Consider the following 20,689-nt stretch of genomic DNA (forward strand, 5'->3'; position numbering starts at 1 on the left):
TCAATGTCTTACAAATGAAGGGCAGGGTCAGTGGTGACATTTTTCCATCTGGAGGAGGCTGTCACTGGATACATGTGTTTGCACTACTTCCAGAAACATGGCTGGTGGGCATGTCGGGAAAATAACAGAAATCAAGAAACTTGAGACCTCAGAATGTACATATATAGACACTTCTCACTTTATCCTTTGTTGTCACAAAGCTAAAAAGGAGCTCCTTTTGGTGTGTTCTGTAGCAGACTTCTCTAGTGTGTTTGTTGTGGGTGGTTATTGTGCAGTTTTATTTGGGGATTTGTGTAGCTGTGCTCATTCATGCAAATTTCACATTTGTAAGTAACATCATCATGCTTTGGGATCTGAGGGCTGATAGGATAGTGTAGACCCCTATGCACAGTTCTGTGTATGAACAGATATGACTCAATAGCTCCTAGAACATACAGTCTCTGGGGCAGATCACATGTAAATCAAACCCAATGGTTTGTCCTCATCTTTCAAATGACCAGAATAGCTGCTTCAAGTAATTTGAAATAATAATTTCAATTAGAAGAGCTAACCCAGATCCAGGGTTAAGGGGTTATAGGGATAAGAATTACAGTCTTTTTTGTTGTTAATGGGACTTTCCCTCTGTGTACTTATGCAGATACAATGATTGGCTCCACAATTTTGTATTACAAAGCAGATCATTATTTACAGTTCCAGGCAACTAATGGGACCACGTGCTCCAAACTGACTTTGCAGCTTCTTGTGCTAACACTGTAAATGGCAACATTGCATAAAATATGATTCTAAGTGTGTCAACTCATATTATGTAAACAGTATTAGGAAGGTCACTGGTCACAGAACACATGATATTTTTCAGAATTCCCAGACCTTACTTATCTCTCTGGATTGACCTAAACAATGTCTTCCACAGAAGGAAAAAGGTGCTGTTGGCAAAGGAGCTTCCTGGTGCTGAGGAGCAGAACCTGGCATGGTGCTGTTTTTGTGCCTCTTTGCTCTGAGCCACTCACCCTGTGCCTACAGCAGCCCAGGTGCCTTCATTTTCTTTTGGGAGAATAACCCAAGAAGCTCAGTTATTTTCTGTGTCTGTCTGGCATTTGTTGCACACCAGTGAGCTATTTCTGTCAGCCACGTATAGGCTGTTAAGAAAGGAATCTGAAGGTGCCAGCAAACAGCATGAGTCTGGGAACTGGAGAGGGAAAGTAGAAATACCTCTGCCTGGGTACCAACTGGCAGTGACAAATCACACCAGGGATGGCTCACAGAGAAATAGATGTACTGACTGGTGAAACCCAGACCCTTCTGGGAGCACAAGAGCAGGAGTGAAACCCTCTGATGGAACCAAGGGCAACAGCAGATTTGGAAGGGCTGAAAAGCTGAAACCTGCCAGGTGTCAGATGGCTCTTTACCCACTGACTGGCAGCTGACAGCTGCTCCTGGGTGCCCCCGGGCCAGGAAAAAAGAGATGAAGCACAAAGAGGAAGAATAACGATAAGCCCTTTAGCCATTAATGTTAACACATGTTAACACAAACTCTGAAGCCAGAGTTTCAAACAGAAAAAAAAAATCCCTTTCTTTTAAGCTTTGCTCTTTATATATCTTCCTATAGGAAGAACTCTGTGCTACTTCATAGGGGCAAACACTTGCTGTTTAATATACCTTGGCCAGTAAACATCTTCCTGATAAACAAATAAAGGGCCCAACTGTTCTCACACATGCTGTGGATGGAGCATCACTGGGCAGGGCTTCTGTGCAGTTTGGGGCAGCTCCAACTCCTCACAAAATGCTGTTCTTGTGTTGTCACTCCTCTTCCACCCCTGTACTGAGCACACCAATGGAAGGCTTTGAAATGATCTTTTTCCCTGCTGTGTCTTGGAAGGAGCCAGAGCAGGGCAAAACTCCATACTGCTGTATTTGTTATCTTCCATACCTTGATTTGCATTACTGAATTTCATCAGCAAAGATCTATGTACACCAGACTGATAATCATTATAGTTTCAGGTCCAGCTGAGTAATGCTGGCAAGGGACAAATGATGGCTTCAAACTGCCACTGCTGCAACTTTTAATACATACTTGGTTCTCAGATTGTTCAGCAGTCTCTGCTTTTTATTTGATAAATTTATATATTTATGTGTTCATGTACATATTCAGATTTCAATCTATAATTCTACTGCTAAATTCAGAATTGGGCCACTTCAAGTATTCCATTATATTCCTCCTTCTGTACTATGCCTATTCCCAAAATATTTGAATGCCTTCCAATAATAACTGCATTCATGTTCTCGTTTCCACTTGGGAGGGGTAGAAGAGGATGTACGTATTTATTGAATTTTTAGTTATGTGCATGTATATCATTCTATCCTTATATTAGTGAGAGGATTCACACTCCAAGGAATGCTCTTCAATGCTCCTTCAGCAATCTTCTGAATTACTCTGGCCAGAAATTTTACCTCCCAGATGTAAAGAATCTGCAGCCTTGCCGGTAAGAATTTATATGTCTTCTGGAACTAAGATCATGAAATCACAAAATCACAGAATGGGTAAGGCTAGAAGTGACCATTGGCACGGTCATCTGGCCCCAACTCTCTGCTCAAGCCAGGCTACCTAAAGCACATAGCATAGGATTGTGTCCAGGTTCTGGAATATCTCTAGTGAGGGAGATATTGCCTCTCTGGGCAATCTGTCCCCAGGTGTGGACACTTGCACAGAGTAAAGAAGCTCTTTCTCATGTTCAGGGGGAACATCCTGGACATCAGTTTCTGCCTATTTCCTCTTGTCCTATTGCTCAGCACCATGGAGCAGAGCCTGGTCCATTCTCTTGGCACCCTTCTTTCAGGTATTCCCATGTATTAATGAGATCCCCTCTCAGACATCCCTGAGGGCCAAGCTTCCTCAGCCTTTCCCCATAAAACAGTTACTCCTGTCCTGTCATCATCTTTGTAACACTCTGCAACCCTTGCTTTAGAGCTCTGTGTCTACACTAGGCAAATATTTCCCTCATATTTTTCCCCTTTTCCTTCCTTATTTTCTTGTTATTCTGCAATGCAGCGGATGTTTTTTTTGTCAAGAAAACATGGTATTGTGCAGGGGCTTATCAGGGAATTTAATATAAAGTTCTTTATACAAAAGATGAATGAACTCTGTTTATGTTCCAACTGGATTAACTCTGATAGGAAATAAAGGATATTCTTTGAGTTGTTATTGTTTTATAAAGTAACTTTAAGGATGTTCTGCCTGTCTCTTATATTACCTTAGTTATCTTCAGGACTTGTGTGTATCCCTAGCACTGGTCTCTAGGTCTAACTGTACATCTTTCTTGGTCAGCCTCTGATATTTTTTGTTACATGAATGCCATGCCTCCATAAGTTGTGCACACATAACTTCAGCAGCAACAATGTTGGCTCAGCCACACAAAAATTAGTTCTTCTCCAGGAGGAAAAGCCTCTGCACAAGCCTCGGGTCAAGGCACTGTGCTGACACTTGTGTCTGTCATTCTGTAAGCAGGCAATGTGCAGGACAATGTGCAAGGATCTGCAGGGAGTCCTCCACTCCACACTTTATAATACTGCTCTCAAAACCCCAGAGATGACCCAGCACATGTGCAAGAGCTGAGGGACATTTATTTAAAGACAAGGGCTTATTTTCCAGAGTCCTGCTGCATTTGCTGCTTGTCAGATATTGCTTTCCTTCTGCTGAGTTGGACACTAACAGCTCCCAGTATCATTTTCCCTTTCCCTGCTGCAGAAAATGTGGTGTTGTCCTCACTTGTCCTATGGCTGCCAGCTGTGTCTGTGTTCCACTTGCAGTGTGAGTTGTAGGAGAAGGTGATTCATTTGGAAAGTGTGGAGGCCTAGTGACAGTGAGCCACAGCCTCCTGCAGCCTGGGCCACCCTGCTGGTCTGAGCCACTTCAAATAACTTTTTGGTTGATGCTTTGATTCTGCTTTGCTACCACACAGCATTTCAGAGCATTTTGCTGTATTCACCAAGGCAAAGGGACTGCTGGGCAGTTTTTATCATACTCTGTGTGCCCAACAGCTTGCTCATTTGTGTGGACAAATAGTACCCTTCTTCTGAAGAACCTGCTGTATCAAAAACTTTTGCCTGGATGGTATTCTGCATTCAGAAGTTTGATTATGGTGTGTCTGCCTCTTTACAGCATGTTTGCACACTTTAGAGTACAAACTTCAGCCAACAAACCAGCACCAGGCTCATACAGTGCAATCTATTGTGTCATCCACAAAATTACAAGCAAAAGTGTTTGGAATTACAGGAAATCTGTTCTACTTTGGAGGGAATCTTTCTGAAACTGGTAAAACCCCTGCTGTGGTGCAAAGGCAGAACTTCCTTAGCCATTTAACAGCAATCTTTTCATCATTTCAGCTCTAAAATATTACCCTACAATTGACTAGTGCTGAAGTCTGCTTTTACAGGAAAAGTTTTACTAAGTTCAAATACTTCAAAAATATTGGAAAGTTTCCCCTTTTGTACTTAAAGAACTTTGTTAATATGTTAAATATTCTAAAGAATTAAAGCTCAGTATTTCAACAGAAAAGAGCACAAGTAACTTTCTAATTAGCTTATAACCATGGATTTGGAAACATCTGCTCTTTCCCCAGTAGTTTTCAAGTGTGTTCACATTTTTCAGCCACAGTAAGACACTGATGTTGCACATCCCAGTCTGCACTACAGCAGATGCCACCAGGATGTGATTTTTCAGACAAAGCCAATGCAGGTAACACCTGCATCTTCCAGTGCATGCATACACCCAACTGCTGTCATACATCAAATATATCAGCTAGGCACTGTGCTTTGCCAAGTCATGTACTAGTAATCACAGCCTCAGCACGGACATCCTGATTGCTTAATATTGAGTATGATAAAAACAAAAACAACTGAAGCCCCAGAGCCTAACACAAAACTGAGTTGTCTCTGAAGATCATGCTGTCACAGAGAGGTCTCCTCTTAGATATCATCAGCTCATAGTTATGATATTCTGTGGTATAATTTATCAAAAACCACCATTGGGAATCAGCTGGGACCACTTTTCAGCTCAACAAACTGTGCCTCAGACGAAGGAATTTATACTCAAGCTCTCACAGATGTGCAGTTGCTGCTCAGCCAACTCCACTTCTGCAGGTTTGAAGCAATTATCCCAAATGAAGGAGAAATAGTACAGAAATCCAGCCTCTCCCATCAAATTTCCCTACTGACTGAACTTGGATGACTTCACTACAGTATAGGAGAGTGGAGTAAAGTAGCTGAGAACTGCCTCTTTCCTTCAGTGACCTGAAAGGAGGTATGACAGACAGTAAAAAGTGAGACAGGTGGATGTATCTATGATCTTCTCCAAAGTTATTAATCTTGCTGTACTTGTTTCCAAGGGAAAAATCTGTAAAAGTGCCATGTTGGCTTGCATACAGCTGTTATGCCCCTGCCAGATGTTTCTGCTGACCTCAAAGTGTGTCCTTTGAAAACTGAATGGATGCTGTATATTTTACATTTCAACCCTTCCTAGTTAGTAAAACTTTTTGTTTAAATTCAGAGAGTTCTGAGAAATGGATAAAAAATCTCAAGTATAATAGATCCATTAGCATGCATTTTCACCCAGTAAAGACAGGATCTTTAATCCTCCTTTATATATTAATTTAGGGCACATTTTATTTATTAAATCTACCATACGAATAACATTGTATTACCCTTTAATTTCATCAGGAAATGTAGTTATTGAATGCTTTATTAAAGTCTTGTTTTTTTCAGTAGCTGCTATATTTTTTCAAGGCAAGTTGTGCAAGGCCTAACAACAACATAAAAACAATTAAAGCTAAAGAGGAATGATGATTGTATTAGGATGTTAGGTAACTATCAGTATTAAAAAGTTTAACAAGCACAAATGACATTTTTGTATGTCAGGTTCTTTTTGCCATTTTTGTAATATATCAGTACAATAGTCACATGCTGTCAAATAGATAACAAACAAGTGTAAGTGGTCATACACACTGATGCACATTAGTTTTTCAGTTCCTAACAATCACATTCAACAAGAACATCAAGATAGCTGAAGAGCCTGACCCTACTTTTGCAAGCTGATTGATGCACACAGCTGCTAACTCAAGACAGCTCTGGGTGGATGCATGATCGTGCTGGTGGATCACTTTACAGGACGCATCCTTTGTTAGGAAAATGTGGACTAATTACAAGTGGAAACTGCTCACTCATGAGGTTAAATTACTCAGGAACCAACTAGATTATACTACTTGCTCCCAGACCTTGCATAAGAGTGTTTCCTCAAAGCAAAATCAGTAATTGTGAAATAGCTTCCTTCAAGCATTTACAGCTTATTTAAATGCAGATTATTCCCTTAGGGTTTATAAAATGTCTTCTATCTGCAAATTAGAATTTTAATGAAGAAATAAAATGGTATGCAAGAAATTTGCATGTATTTTAATCCTTGTTTCGTGTGTGGTTTTGTTTTGCTAACACTTTACTTTGGAATGAAATAACAGAGTAATTTTGGTTGTTATTAAAATACTGTATATAAACAAGAAAAGTCAGAATAAGGCATTCTCAATGCAAGCTTGAACAATGTACATTTTCATGCCCAGTGGAACTACCATTTCAATTTCTTCTCAGAAGTAGTGGAATGTTTTTTTGTGGTTTTTTTTTTTTTTGCATGTAAATCCCCAAATACTTTTTCAATTTTACAGATAAAAAACATTACTTCATACATCAGTTTTAAAAGCATTGGTTTGGTATTTCCTTCCATTTTTCTGCTGAAGGACTATGAACCTGGAAGGAAACAGTTCAAAGAAACTCACAACATAGATAAGACACCTACTTCCATAAAACCAAACAAAATAGCATTTTGTTTCAAATGCCACCTAGGAACACTAGATAGATGAAGTATACACATTATGGTAGGTAGTTAATAATCCCCATGTTTTCACCTGCCGATATTACTGCAAATTACACTGTTTCCATGACATGCCTAATGGAACAGTTTACTATTTTCATAAGCAGTCACATGCACTGAAGGTAGGATCATCAGGTGGGGCCTGTGACACCCCAAAGCAGAACCAGAGAGGCCAAGCTTGCTAATCTCTCTTGCTGGATGACAAGGTAGCTGGTGTATGAAATGACATCTCCGCTGACACGAGCGAGCGCCATCGATCTAAGGCATTTCTCCGGGAGCCGCCGCTGTCGCCTCCTGCGAGGGATTTTCCGTGTCCGCGGGCTGGCTGTTGTGGCCGGGCGCCGGGCTGGGGCCGGCCTTGTGGCCCTCGTGGGCGCTGTGGCTGCTGGCGCTGCCGAGGCGTGTGGAGGCCACCACAGCTTTCACTGCAGCCTGGGAGAGAGGGGACCAAGCAAACATTCCTTAGGGAATGCGGCCCATGGGCACGCGGCACTGCCCCGACAGCAGCAACTACATTCAGTCTTCCTGGGAATGTCAGCTTTGGATACCTGCCTGGGCCCGGGTGGATTTAGAAGGCCACCTGGCATACTGGGTTGAGGTTTAAAATTGCTGCTTTCACAAGGTTACAGGTTGGGTGACATGAACTTTTTTTTCAGCTATACCTGCTGGTTTTTTGTTTCTTTTGGTTTTTTTTTTTTTGGTTTTTTTTTTTTTGGTTTTTTTTTTTTTTTTTTGTTTTTTGTTTTTTTGTTTTGTTTGTTTTTTGTTTTGGTTTTGGTTTTGTTTTAGAAATCACTTCAGGTGTCCTGCCCTGAAGCCTGATGGCAAAAAAGAAAGTCATCATCTTCTGTCATAATAATAAAAAACACCAGTACTACCACTGATTATTCCATGAAAATTTCACAAAGGAACACAATATTTTTCGCTATTGCACTGTTGTATATTCCAAGCACAATGTTGCAGAGCAGATGGGCACCTTCCTAAGTATAGGCATATGAAAATACACACTAGGAGGAGGATTTCATATCACATGTAATATCACAAAATGAAGACACATAAGAAGACAGGTATATTAGCCCTTGCCTTGAACAGTTTTATTGCCTGAAGAAAACCAGACATACAGAGGTGAGGAAAATAAATGCTAATTTCTGTGTGCGACAGCTCAAGCTATTTTTGACTTGGCAGCTTTTGCTTAGATCAAAGCGGGTCTGCAGGAAGAGATGAAGAATATAGCAAGTTTTGTGGATTCTTTGGAGAGGTAATCACACACACACACACACACACACACACACAGACACACACACACACAGACAGACACACAGACACACACGGAAAACACACACAAAAAAGAAACAAACAAAAAAGTCCCACAAAGAAATAAAAAGGAAAAAAATATTTTAATGAAAAGTAGATAACATAAACATTGTCAATAGAAAAGAATCAGCTACAACAGATTATGAAGAAATACTATAAGGCATAAACCAAAGAAATGGGCAAGAATTTTGAGAGAGTAGACCTCTTAAAGGAAAAATCACAGACATCCACATTGGTGGTGAGAGGACATTGGAAAACTGATCACAAACAGAACAAGCCACTTAGTGATACTATGATGTCTAAAGGCGCTTTCAATGTAATTTAGTGTCGCAAGCAGTGTTGGATGTTTATGAAACAAATTCAACACAGCCTATGAGAAACCAAGTCCTGACTGAGACCTTTAGAGTTACTCTTTAAAATTTGTCTTTACATAAAGAAAGTCTGCTGATGGACTTTTATGTTGGGAAAGAGAAAATAATTGCATATTATTCTTAATAACAAAACAAGAGCCAAAGCGTGTACTCACTACTTTGATGTCTGCTTTTTATTTTTTTGACCAGGAGTTAGCTGTCAAAAAGTTTATTGTTTCTTTTACAGATATATTGTGGAAAATTATTAACTCTACAAGAACTGCTAACTTCAATCAATCCTCTTAATAATTGGAGATTTGGTAATTTAATCTTCAACAGAGAAGCACTGAAGAAATAAACTTATAAAAAGTGATAGTTTGTAATCACAAAAGAATAAATTGATTTAGTGTAGGGGTCTAAATAAAATGAGCTTCAAAAATATCTCTGGTGTAAAAAATATAAAGAAAAACAAAATCAAAATGTCAATGTGAATTATATCTATAATCTCTGAGAACTTTGTAAATGACAAAACAAATTTCTTTGCCCTGTAGAAATTCTCTGCTACAGTTCTCTACTAAAAAGAAATAGCAAAGCCAAAGTTAAGGCTCAGTTTTTTTGTGAATGGATTTTTCTATGGAATTTACTAAAGCTCTCAGTTAAATTGCTTCTACTCTAATTCCCCAGGGCTACAAGGGCAGCTTCACTGTAGCTGTTACTAACAATTCCTGTGCTGAGGTATCCCTGGAATTATCTCCTGATCAGATGAAAATCTTTAAAAACTAAATAATGTATTAGGAGAAAAGAAAGTTTCCTGATACTATGTCAGTCAGGTGCTCAATTGCCTGCTATTTGCACCTAAAGACATTTCCCTGCTTCTTTCCACGGCAGATATGTGGACTGGATGGTAAAAGAGCATCCTGGGGATATTTATGGACCTACACATCTGAAATGCTGACTCAAGTTCACACAGAAGGATGGCTTAAACCTCCTGCTTTGTATTGACAGGTACAGGTGGGTTAGGGATCAAAATATTCTTTAATAGACTAACTTTCTTCTAGATTGATGGATGCTTATTAAAAAATTACTCAGTATGCTGTTCTTTCTGGTCAGTATTCTAAGGATGCGCCAGCAATACAGGACAGATGGATGGACAAAAGCAAGAAAGGAAGAAGGGAAGAAAAGATGGAAAGTAAGGACTTTGTGAAAGGTGTGTACATCCTCAGTGGTTCTATCTGTGTAGATAGAGTTTTCAATCAACTTCACCAATATTTTATTTGTTTTATTTATTTGTCATTGACTGAATCAACTTCAAACTTCTTCAATCTTCATCAGACATCTTAAATGAAAAGCTTCCATAACACCATGGAATATTGTCCTCAAAAATGTGCAAGGTTTCTGCAAGGCTAATAATTTAATCGCATGCTTTCATAGCCAGAACAGAGACTATGAGCAGAGACTTGCCTTAAGTTTACGCCGGGCATTGAATTCTTGAAGTTTCTTTTGTGCGTTGTCCATGTGTGCAAAGTTTATTGCCTTCCCTGTGACCCACGGGTGCTGCAAAGCCTGTAGAGTGGTGAGGCGTTTCTTGGGGTCTAAAACAATCAACTTTTTAACCTGCATCACAAGCAAGAAATACAAAAGACTGTCAACCTTATTCTTCATTCAAATTTACCTAGTGTTGCATTTGGGGGCTCTGGCCTTGGTTTGGAGAGCATCTTAGGTGAGACATTCTAAGAAACCAACAAGAGTTTTCATTTGTGTCTTTGCAAGTATTTTGCTTCTGGCATTTCTTGGTCCTCCATAAATAACATCTGATTAAGACAGCCACTAAGGGGGAAGAAAGAAGAGAAAGTACCAACTGGTTACCAACATATTAAGGGTATGTACCAATGCAGCTGACCTGTATCTATCATAGGCTCTTTCATGTCTGACTTGTCACAAAAACCCTAAGTGGTTCTCAAAGTCTCTAAGCAGTCTCTCTCTCTACTTCAGGATTTGGACAAGCCTTACACTGGATTAGAAGGTTTAAATTATGCATATGCAGCTCCTGCAGGCTTGTACCACGCAGTCCCTGTCATATACATCACAAAGGAAATTTTTCTTTCAGTCACTGAAAGACCTCTTGTACATATTAAAAAAAGCATTGTACAAGTGTTTCTGTCTTAACCCACTCTGGTACTAATGCTGTTTACACCATTCCTTCTATCACCACAGCCAGAAAACCTGGACTTCTACAAACATGACACTAGGATATTTTTGGGAAAAGGCACTGCAAACATACCCTTAGGACGGGAGATGGTCCTGCTGGATACAAAGTGTGTCCAGTCAACTGACATTCCATGAGTTTTATTGTATCTCCGGACAAGTGGAGTTTTAAAAAAAGAAGAAAGGTGAGGATGGAGTAACAAAGTACACAGATGGCACTCTGCAGAGCCACACTTACCCAGCTCTCCTGACTGCAGATCCTCTTGGAGCAGTGCAAGTGATGGCACAGGACTCCACTGCTCGTATGTGCCCAAGGGTGAGGGAAAACTTGCTTTAGGGCTCCCTGAAATCTCCCTACAAACACCTTTAAAGTTGCTGCCCTGAAGTGCATGCAGGAGAACAGGCATTGTGGTGAATATTGGTTGTGTCTCCAAGGAACTCTTTGAGTTAAAGAAATCCCTTCAACTGAACACTGAGCTGCCCACAGCATGGGTTTTGAGAGTCATGGTCATCATTGTTATCTACAATTTCCTATGCAATGTTCAAAAGCTTTACCTGCAGACTGCTGTTTATCTGGCATTAAATGATATTTTTTTGGCCTTAGAAAAACTTCACATCTCATAAAACACCAAAAAAGTACTTTGAACTTCTTCAGTCCTTCCATTTGAAATATCCTGAACTACTTCACTAACACCAATGATGTAGTATTTTGTGACAGAGTTTGTATAAGTGTATATGGAACAGAGCACTTGTGTTTTCAGTGCTTATGAAATAACTGAATTATGCAAGTTATTATTGACAAAAGTCAGACTCAAGCATACCTATCTTTGCAGATCAGTGTCTCCTGGATCCAAATTACTTTATCCAGTAATAAAAGAATAGAGTGCAGAGAGCATGCCAGCCCTTGCATTTTGCTAATGGAGCATATTTAAAAGTAGTCAGTCTTTCCTCACCTACCAAAAAAAAAAACTATAACGGACAGAAAAAATATGTCAGAAAAAGCAGTGGGAGGAAAGTTTAATTCCCTTTTATATTCTTCCCCAAAATGCAGGCTTGAAAAATGCACAAAAAGAAGGGCTTGTTTCTACATTCCCTGAAGGTGTTTGCCCGGAAAAGATGAATGGTGAAAGACTTCAGAGCTGGAAGGAAAGGCAGGCATACACGAACACTGTGACAGCTGCCAACAATCTATGGCTTGCTTCACAGAAGGACCTGAATATCCATGTTCTGAGTGCAAATTACAGCACTGGACTAACAGGGGATATTAACAGCACCATAATGTAGCAAAGACAAGAGGAAACAATTATGAACAATTAATTAACCAATTATTCTGCCCCCACCCCAAAATGGCCTCTTTCTCAGTGGCAGAAATACTAAATACTCCAGTCTCATTTTTGCTTTACTTACTAAATCCTTGGCATTCAGAGACACGTCATCCCACCAGGGGGACACAAAGTCATATTCACAGCTCAGGATTCTCTTAAACATATACTGATCTCCCCTTTCATCATAAAATGGTTCAAAGCCACAAAGTCTGAAAGGATAAAAAAGAAATTCATTAATCAAAGTTTAATTAGTCTTGGGTTGTTATAAACAGTTCATGGTAGTATTTTTCCCTACTTTGTGTCCTGTAGATCACTTTGGGAAACCATTCCTGGATGCACTCATGAACTCCTAATTCTACATAACAGAGAGAAATGTGGTCATAAGTATTCTTAAACACTGGGAAAGGTTTTTCTAACTGTAATTTTTCTATTTTCATATGTTGGAACTATTAATATAGGATCATAGAGCATTTATCAGAATCCCTGTAACTCTTGCCAGAGGAAGAGGAATTAGCTGAGGAAACCCATCTTACACATGAAGTTAAAGTTTTTATATATCCAGTTAGGAATGATTTTTAGACATGTTCATCCCTGTACTTTTTTCCATCCTCTCAGCCACAATATGTAAAAACCTTTGTTAAGTTTTCATGATTAGGCCTCATCTTTACTTAGGTAACCTACAGACAAACTAGAAGTCTTGTGATCTCACTAATGACTGCATTTATAAATATATTGAATAATACAGATCCCAGCAGAGATCCACACCGCTGGCCTCAGGGAAAGCAGACTCATAGATGTGGTTTCCATTTGTATAATGTCCTTTTTTTATCGCTTCACTGCACTTTAATCACGCCTGCACACATAATCAGATTTTTTAAAGTGAATTTCCTATTCAGCCAGTATGAGCTTGACAGAGAAAGGCTATATCCTCCTCTGCTTCCAGAAAATGCAACAAGCAGTAAGATGATGAGAGGAAAACAACAGCAGATCATAATGATCAAGACAGCAACAAATCTAGGAAAGCCTTACATTTTAACTTGTTTTTGTATTTTTAAACACAATGTGCTTACTGTTCTGAAAAAGGAGGCTGAGATTCAAGGAAGAAATGTGGTTTTGGGAGTGGTGCATAACCGTGGGTGGAACAGCTGCATCAAATTCCACTGCTGAAGAGGAGAAACACCTCATTGCAAGTACATTCTGGGCACATTATTTTTCCAAGTCTGGCAGAGGTGCATTAAAACACAAGGATCTAGCCTCAAAACCTTGTGCTTCAGTAGCTGGTGGGCAGGCAGAGCCCCTCTGCTGCTCCTGTTTGCTGTCTCTCCCATCACCATTTCTGGGTTGGCAGCAGGTCCCTGCTGTCCCATGGAACACCCCTGAGCAGCTCCCCTCACTGGCTCAGGCCAAACTGCCTTTTGGATCTGGCTAATCTATGACAGTAAGAACCTGCTAAAGCCTTGCTGTGACTGTGCTGGAAGCCTCCTAAGTGAGTTTTACGTTTTCACTGTAACTCACTATTATCACCTATTGCTTTCCTACCAACAATTTCAATAGATATACTTCTACTTAAAAATCCACTTCAGCAGAGAGTATTTTTTTTTTTTTGCTACATGCCAAAATAGATAAGTAAATCTAGAGGTGTGGTTTCAAATTAGATCAATTGAATCAGTGCAAAACCTAGTGTGGCTGCTCTTGATTTTATTTTATTTTGAAATAACATTTTATTATTCTGATTCACTTTAATTCAGGTACCTATAAATAAAGGAAAAGTCAATGTAAGCAGCTTAAAAAACTACTAAAAAAGACCAGATTGGGTCTTGTGTCCTTTTAAGTAAGTTAGTGAAATAACATCCTTAATTAAATCCATGCAATTTTAACTATAGGCAAAGAGTTTGTATTTTTTGACCACTGTCTGCATCTCAAACATGCAGAAGGATTTCTACCTGCTTTAGGAATAGAAAAAGGACTGCTCCTCTTGACTTTTAGAACTATACATGTGGCTTCCCTTAAATTATGGTAGTTACCATCAATAGGTCTTAATATAATTTGCCTCAGGAAAAATTGTTCTGTCAAAATATGTGTCGGTTTTTTTTAATCAAATGTAAGTCCACTTTGATTAATGGCAAGATACAGTTTTATGCAGATCCTCTGTAACATGGTTTTTAGCTCTTACATCCACTTCATTTTAGGGGGACATACAGGAATGGTGGGGATTTTTTTGTCTCTGTGTAAGTGGGTTTCCTTTACTGAGCTATGAGATGGAGACATGAAACATTGTCCTCTGGGCTCCAGGATTAATGACTTAGTAATTTTACATGTATCTTTCTGGTCTCAGTTTCTAATCCATCAGACATATTGATCCACAAAGCTTTATACACAATAAAAGAGTTTTAAATGTGGAGTACTGTTAAAGCTAAATGGAAGAGACAGCCAGGCGGATTTTTGCATCTTGTTCCTGTAGATCAAATTGGATTTTGAGGTGGGAGTAGGACGGGATTAGAAGGAGGAAAAATGGAAGAGTATCTGTAGTCATGGAAGAGTATCTGTAGTCCATCCAGGGCAGGAACCCACACACTTACATTTACACTCACACACTTGTAGAGGATTAGTGTGGCTTGGGAGCATCCCCTGAAGAGCTGGAAGGTTTTGAGAAGATGCATATAGAAAGTGCCAGATATTTAGGTAGGAACTGTTTGGAGTTTGTTGGAGCTTGCTTACACTTGAAAATAAGTTCTGCTCTTAGTTTTAAGCGCAATAACTTCATTAGGCCTTGAGTAACTAGGAAAGGCCATAACTTAATCTAGGTGGCTTTGTAAAGGGACAACAAAAGTCACCTCTCCAGTCTTAGGGACCACCTTGCTGGCAAGTTTCGTATCTCTCTGTCATGAGTGGAAATCTTAGAAGTGACAAGAAATGAGGACCGGGCAGGCAATATCTGAGATGTGATCTTCAACACAAAGTCTGAATCTTAAACCAGACCATGACACAAAGATACATGCATTTAAAAGGAGCAGATAACAAGATGGGAAATAGGAATATTGTAGCCTATTATTTACAGGTACCAAAAAGGGGACCTTTGAATCTTTTCTTCTGCACATAAACCTTTGAGGTTTATGTGCAGAAGAAAAGATGAATGTTTTCTGGCATTACCATCAGCATGTATGTATATTCTTACATGGACTTTTATTATAAACACTAGAGAATATAATTTTTTCTTTGCAAAAGATAAAAATAACTATGTTATTCCACACTGTACTTGCTGGACATAGCAAGTAGTAGGGGAGGGATAATGGCCCACATGTATAAAATCCTCCATATCTTTAAGTTACAAGTATAAAATGTTATTTTCTTCCCACAAAAGGCATCCTAGAAATATTGTATATTACTACACAAGCCGTCTAAATATTGTCATTGCCAAGGGTCTAAATTTAGTCTCATAATTATTCTCCCATAAAGAAGGGAGTCAATACATCATATGCAATTTTCCTTCTCAATAATGTTCCTTTCAAAGATTCAATCAATACAATAAAGTAATTGTAATTCTTACCAATTGAATCATGACTAACCACAATAAGACTTAGACACAAATGCCTACTTAAACACAAGTGTTTGGAACTTTTGTTCTGTACTCATTCACATTAGTAGCATGATTCTGCACAGGTCTTGCTGCTGTTCAGGAAGAAGTGTTATAGTTATCAAATATTTAGACTGACTGTTTTGCCATGTTCCTCTAGGATTTGACTTACTTCAGTAAGGTTAGGAATATAATAAGTAAAGTTCAGGATCTTGTCTTTTCCAACACCACAGCTCATATTGTAATGATATCCTGTGGATGCTAAAAAGTGAACTTCTCTTTGTCAACATTTGCACTTACAGGATGTAGGTGATAATCCCCAGGGACCACATGTCCACCTCAGGGCCATAGGCACATCCCCGTAGTATCTCTGGTGCTGCAGAGGACAAAACACTTGTCAGTAACACAACAGTTGAGTGAAGAAATAATAGCTACAAAATCGAAGTCCATGCACAGTTGTGTCTTTTATAAAAAACTAGGACTGCCCATTTAAGCCCTTAATTAGACAAATGATTCCCTTCACGGAATACAAAACAAGAGAAGTCATGTCCAAGCAGAGCCAGAATGAAATGAGAAGTGTACTTTGGTTTCAAATTGTATTTTATGTTTGTGGAAGCAACCACAGAAAGCTACAGCAGTGCTGGAGCTGCAATGTGACCAATAAGGTAGTGCTTTAACTTCAGTATTTTACTTAGTGTTTTTATAAATACATCAACAACAAAAATGGGGCCAATGAAAATCTCCATCCTTGATTGGATGCAGAGGCAAACACTGGAACCAAGGATGAGGAAAAGGCTCAGATGCCTTCTTTGCCTCAGACCTCAACAGTAAGGCCTGATTATCCTCAGGGAACCAGCCCCGGCTGGCAGACAGGGACAGAGAGCAGAACAGACCCTGTGCAGTCCAGGAGGAGGGAGGCAGTGACCTGCTGAGCCACTGAGACATTCACAAGTCCATGGAACCAGGTGGGATTCATCCAAGGGTGCTGAGGGAGCTGGAGAGGGAGCTTGCCAAGCTGCTCTGCCTCACTGATCATCAATCCTATCTAACTGGGAAGGTCCCAGATGATTTGGAGGTTGGCTAATGTGATGTCCATCCACATTAGAAGAAGGGCAGGAAAATGGATGCAGGGAAGTACAGGCCTGTGAGCCAGACCGTGGTGCCAGGGAAGATGATGGAGAAGATCATTTTGGATGCAATCACATGGCAAATACAGTGCAGGGGATCAGGCACAGCCAGCAGGGGTTTGGGAATGGCACATCCTGCCTGACCAACCTGATCGCCTTTCATGAGCAGGTGACCTGCCCAGTGCTGGGACCAGTCCTGTTTTGCATCTTTATCCTGGTCTGGATGAGGGGATCGAGGGTATCCTCAATCAGTTTACAAAGGACACCAAGTCAGGTGGGGACTTGGAAAGCTATACAGAGGGATGTGGAAGGTTGGATCCATGAGACAAGGCCAGGGGCATGAGTTTCAATGAGATTGAAAGTCAGCCCTGCCTTGGGACACAATAACCTCCTTCAGTGCTACAGGCTGGGGGCAGAGTGGCTGGAAAACTGCTCAGTGGGAAAGGACCTGGGTGTGCTGGTTGACAGTGGCTGAACACGAGCCAGCTGTGCCCAGATGGCCAAGAAGGCAGAGGGCATCCTGGCCCGTGTCAGCAACAGTGGGGCAGTAACCATCCCCCCTGTACTGGGCACCAGTGAGGTCACACCTCAAATGTTGTGTCCAATTTGGGGCCCCTTACAACCAGGAGGGCCTTGAGGGGCTGGATCCTGTCCAGAGAAGTGCAAAGAAATTGGTGAAGGTATAGAGAAAAAATCCAAAGAAGAGCAGCTGAAGGAAGTGTGAGTGTTCAGCCTGGAGTAGAGGAGACTCAGGGAGTCTCTGCAACCACTTGGGTGGAGGTTGTAGTGGGGTGAGAGTTGGCTTCCAGTCCCATGTAACCATGATAGGTCAAGAGAAAATGGCTCAAGCTTCACTAGGGCAAGTTCAGGTTGGACATTAAGCAGGATTTTCTCACAGAAAGGGTGGTTAAGCATTGAAAGAGGCTGCCAAGGGAGATGGTAGAGTCATCATCCCTGGAGATGTTCAAGAAAAAACTGGACATGGCCCTTAGTGAGCATGGTGGCATGCAGTCAAAGGTTGGACTTAACAATCTTGGAGGTCTTTTCCAACCTTAACCTTAGAGTCATCATCCCTGGAGGTGTTCAAGAAAAAGTGGACATAGCCCTTAGTGGGCATGGTGCTATGCAGTCGAAGTTTGGACTTAAGTCTTGGAAGCCTTTCCAACCTTAATGGTTCTATGAGACTATTTACTTGGCACTTGATTTAGGCTTTATTTTTGATATTCTGTTTTAACTGGAAGGAAAGACAGACCATTGCAGGCAGTTGGTTCTGCTGCTGTGAGGAGCAGATGGAAAGGCCAGGCAGTTTTGGGGGATTCCAGCTCTGCAGCAGTAAAGAGGAGTCAATATCTGCCTAAGCATCTTGACAGGCACAGCTTGAGGACCCTGGTCGCCCTGGATCTGTGAGGCACATGGGATGACTGCCACATTTCTGGAGCACAGTGGGCTGGCTGTACCTACGAACATCAATGCAATCTCTTCCCTTCCCACACTACACTTGCACAGCCATGAACAGAAGGGCTTTTAGTATTTTTTTAAGATTTCCAGAAGTTTGCTTTTGGTGAATGGATTTGTCTGACACATTTGCGTTAGTTTAGATGTTGCCTGTAACAGACTGATCATGAATCACTGCTTTGCACTGGCTTGATTTTTTGTGTTACTCTCAGAAATCACTTATGCTCTTCCTGTTAAGTTCACTGAAGGTACAGCATTGCAGCAAACTAAGTTCTCTGTGATCATCTTCTTGCCTTCAGTCCTCTGCATCAATCTGTACATCCCAAGGACAATAGATTGTCAAGTCTTGATGCCAAAGTGTTCAGAATCCAGTATGTGTTTTTGTTGCTGTGTCCTTTCTGGAGAAGCTGCTGTTAGATGGGTGGGCAGGATGTGGGAGCTGGCAGCCCGGAACCATCAATTATTCATAGTTTAATTTGGCATTTAAACAGTATTTCTGCTGGGTTTCCTCCAATTCTGGAAAGTAATGCTTGAATGTTTTCCGGTCACCAGGACTTCTGCACAGTTAGTTAACTTGAATTGTAAATCAAGGATTGCTATAGGCACATAACTACAGGCATAGAGCTCTTTTCTTCCCTTCCCTGCAGAAATATTCAGCCTCAATCCTTCCTACCCAGTCGACACAACTCTAGAGCTCTTCTACAGGAATAAGCCTTATCCTGTTTTTACAGTATACAAAGATAGGCATAAAAGCACTAACCACTAACTATGGATGTGTGGCATTGGTACTATAATTTCACAAGAGAAGACAACCAGAACATTAACAGCTAATATGTGAAAACATTTTATGAAACTAACTGGACTGGAGTTAGGTGCTGCTCTGAAGCAGACTTGGCCCATGTGTGTGCTTTGCAGGCAATGTCATACAAGGTAATGGACAGTGACAATGTCACCTGAATTGCGTTATCAGCTGCTCTACGAGGTAACAGAGTGATCTCACATCTTCTGCAATGTCCTCTTGCCTTTGAATCTACAGTCATAAAAGCAAATATAAGTAACAAAACAACATACCACAGTACCCTGGAGTTCCACAAACTGTCTTCATGGTCACATGATCTTCCACAATCTTGGAAAGTCCAAAGTCAGCTGTTAAGATGGTTTGGGAATATTAATGTTCTTACTCCCTGTAATAGTGTGGGGTTTTATGTTGTATATGCAATTAAACAAACATTTATACATTAAATGAATGGTATTGACATTTCCATAGGTAAGGATTGATTTAATGAATCTACTCATGCTGCAATCCAGAGGCAAAATTTCCTGTACAAATGAGTATTCCTGGCTCTTGCTTGACAGAAATGTAGCCTGTATTTTATTCTGAAAACTACACAAAGCCAGTGCAGTGGGAGGCCTAAGGGCATACAAGCAGAGATTCAAAAATATATTCTAGGTATATATTCAGTTTCCGCTCTGTGTGTAATCCAATAAAATTATCAGAACTATTTTGGGTTGCTTTTTTAGTCAAGGGTCAAAGTGTGCAGTCTCTGCAAGACAAAATCTCAACAGTATTTTGATAGAAGGCTTTTAGAGGTATAAAGATGGTGACAGAAGAAGTATTGATCATCCTTTCTCCAATGTTCCACCCTGAATTATCATTCACAGAGTAAGGGCCTTTGTGACAATACACACTGTACTTGCATGGCTTCATAAAAGTAACAAAAATGGAAGTGTTCACAACACTTTTTTCACCAAAAATAAACTAAGCTTATTCAAATTGACTTATTCTTAGATAATGAAAATCAGCTTTGTCTTAAAAGTGCAAAATAAAGGACTTGATTTTGTTTTGTAAGACTGAATATAAAAGTGAATGTTCTAACTCCAACTCAAGATCAGGATAAAAATAGGTCACTTTTTCCTAAATGGCTATCCTTTTTGCATTATAATTTATCTAATTAGAAATACAGTTTACTTTTATAAACACAGCCACTCATTGTAAATTGAATTTCAATTTAAACAGGGCAATAACCTTATCAAAAAGATGAAGAATCATGGCATTTAGGAAATGTTTCAAAAGCCCTACACACTCTGGATGGTGTTGCATTAAATTATCAAGTTTAGAGCCTTTCCAGGAAAGATTAGAAGTAGGATAAGATATAAAGTACCATCACCCTGAGAACCAAGACATTCCTAGAAATTGATACAAAATTGCTTGAGGCCACTTCATGGAAATTTGGATCCAGAATACCATTATGATCACCAGCCTGATGAACATGGAAACACTCCCAAGGGAGCACCAGGTAGTATTTTCAAACTCAGAAGGGTTGCACAGATGATCCTTGTTGCTCAAGCAAAAAACTAGGCATGCCCAACATTTTTGGAGGCCATACCCTTTGGAAGTGTCTGCCATCTACAGCAGAATTGGCACAATA

The 20,689-nt window shown here is 40.2% G+C and overlaps 1 protein-coding gene across 1 annotated transcript in view; it reads right to left on the bottom strand.

The window, feature by feature from the left end:
• Positions 1 to 5,632: 5,632 nt before the first annotated feature.
• CAMK4 (calcium/calmodulin dependent protein kinase IV) overlaps positions 5,633 to 20,689 on the bottom strand; it is a 140,218-nt gene continuing 125,161 nt past the window's right edge. The window contains exons 7-11 of the mRNA XM_071448606.1: positions 19,332 to 19,406; positions 15,979 to 16,054; positions 12,187 to 12,313; positions 10,036 to 10,188; positions 5,633 to 7,342 (exon numbers count right to left, since the gene is read on the bottom strand). Coding sequence (XP_071304707.1) covers positions 7,169 to 7,342; positions 10,036 to 10,188; positions 12,187 to 12,313; positions 15,979 to 16,054; positions 19,332 to 19,406 — 605 coding nt within the window. The 3' untranslated portion in view covers positions 5,633 to 7,168. The remainder of the gene's footprint in view (positions 7,343 to 10,035; positions 10,189 to 12,186; positions 12,314 to 15,978; positions 16,055 to 19,331; positions 19,407 to 20,689) is intronic.

Source organism: Agelaius tricolor, unplaced genomic scaffold, assembly GCF_023055355.1.
Source record: "Agelaius tricolor isolate 1412-34295 unplaced genomic scaffold, bAgeTri1.0.p SCAF_27, whole genome shotgun sequence".
In the NCBI taxonomy this organism is placed as follows: domain Eukaryota; kingdom Metazoa; phylum Chordata; class Aves; order Passeriformes; family Icteridae; genus Agelaius; species Agelaius tricolor.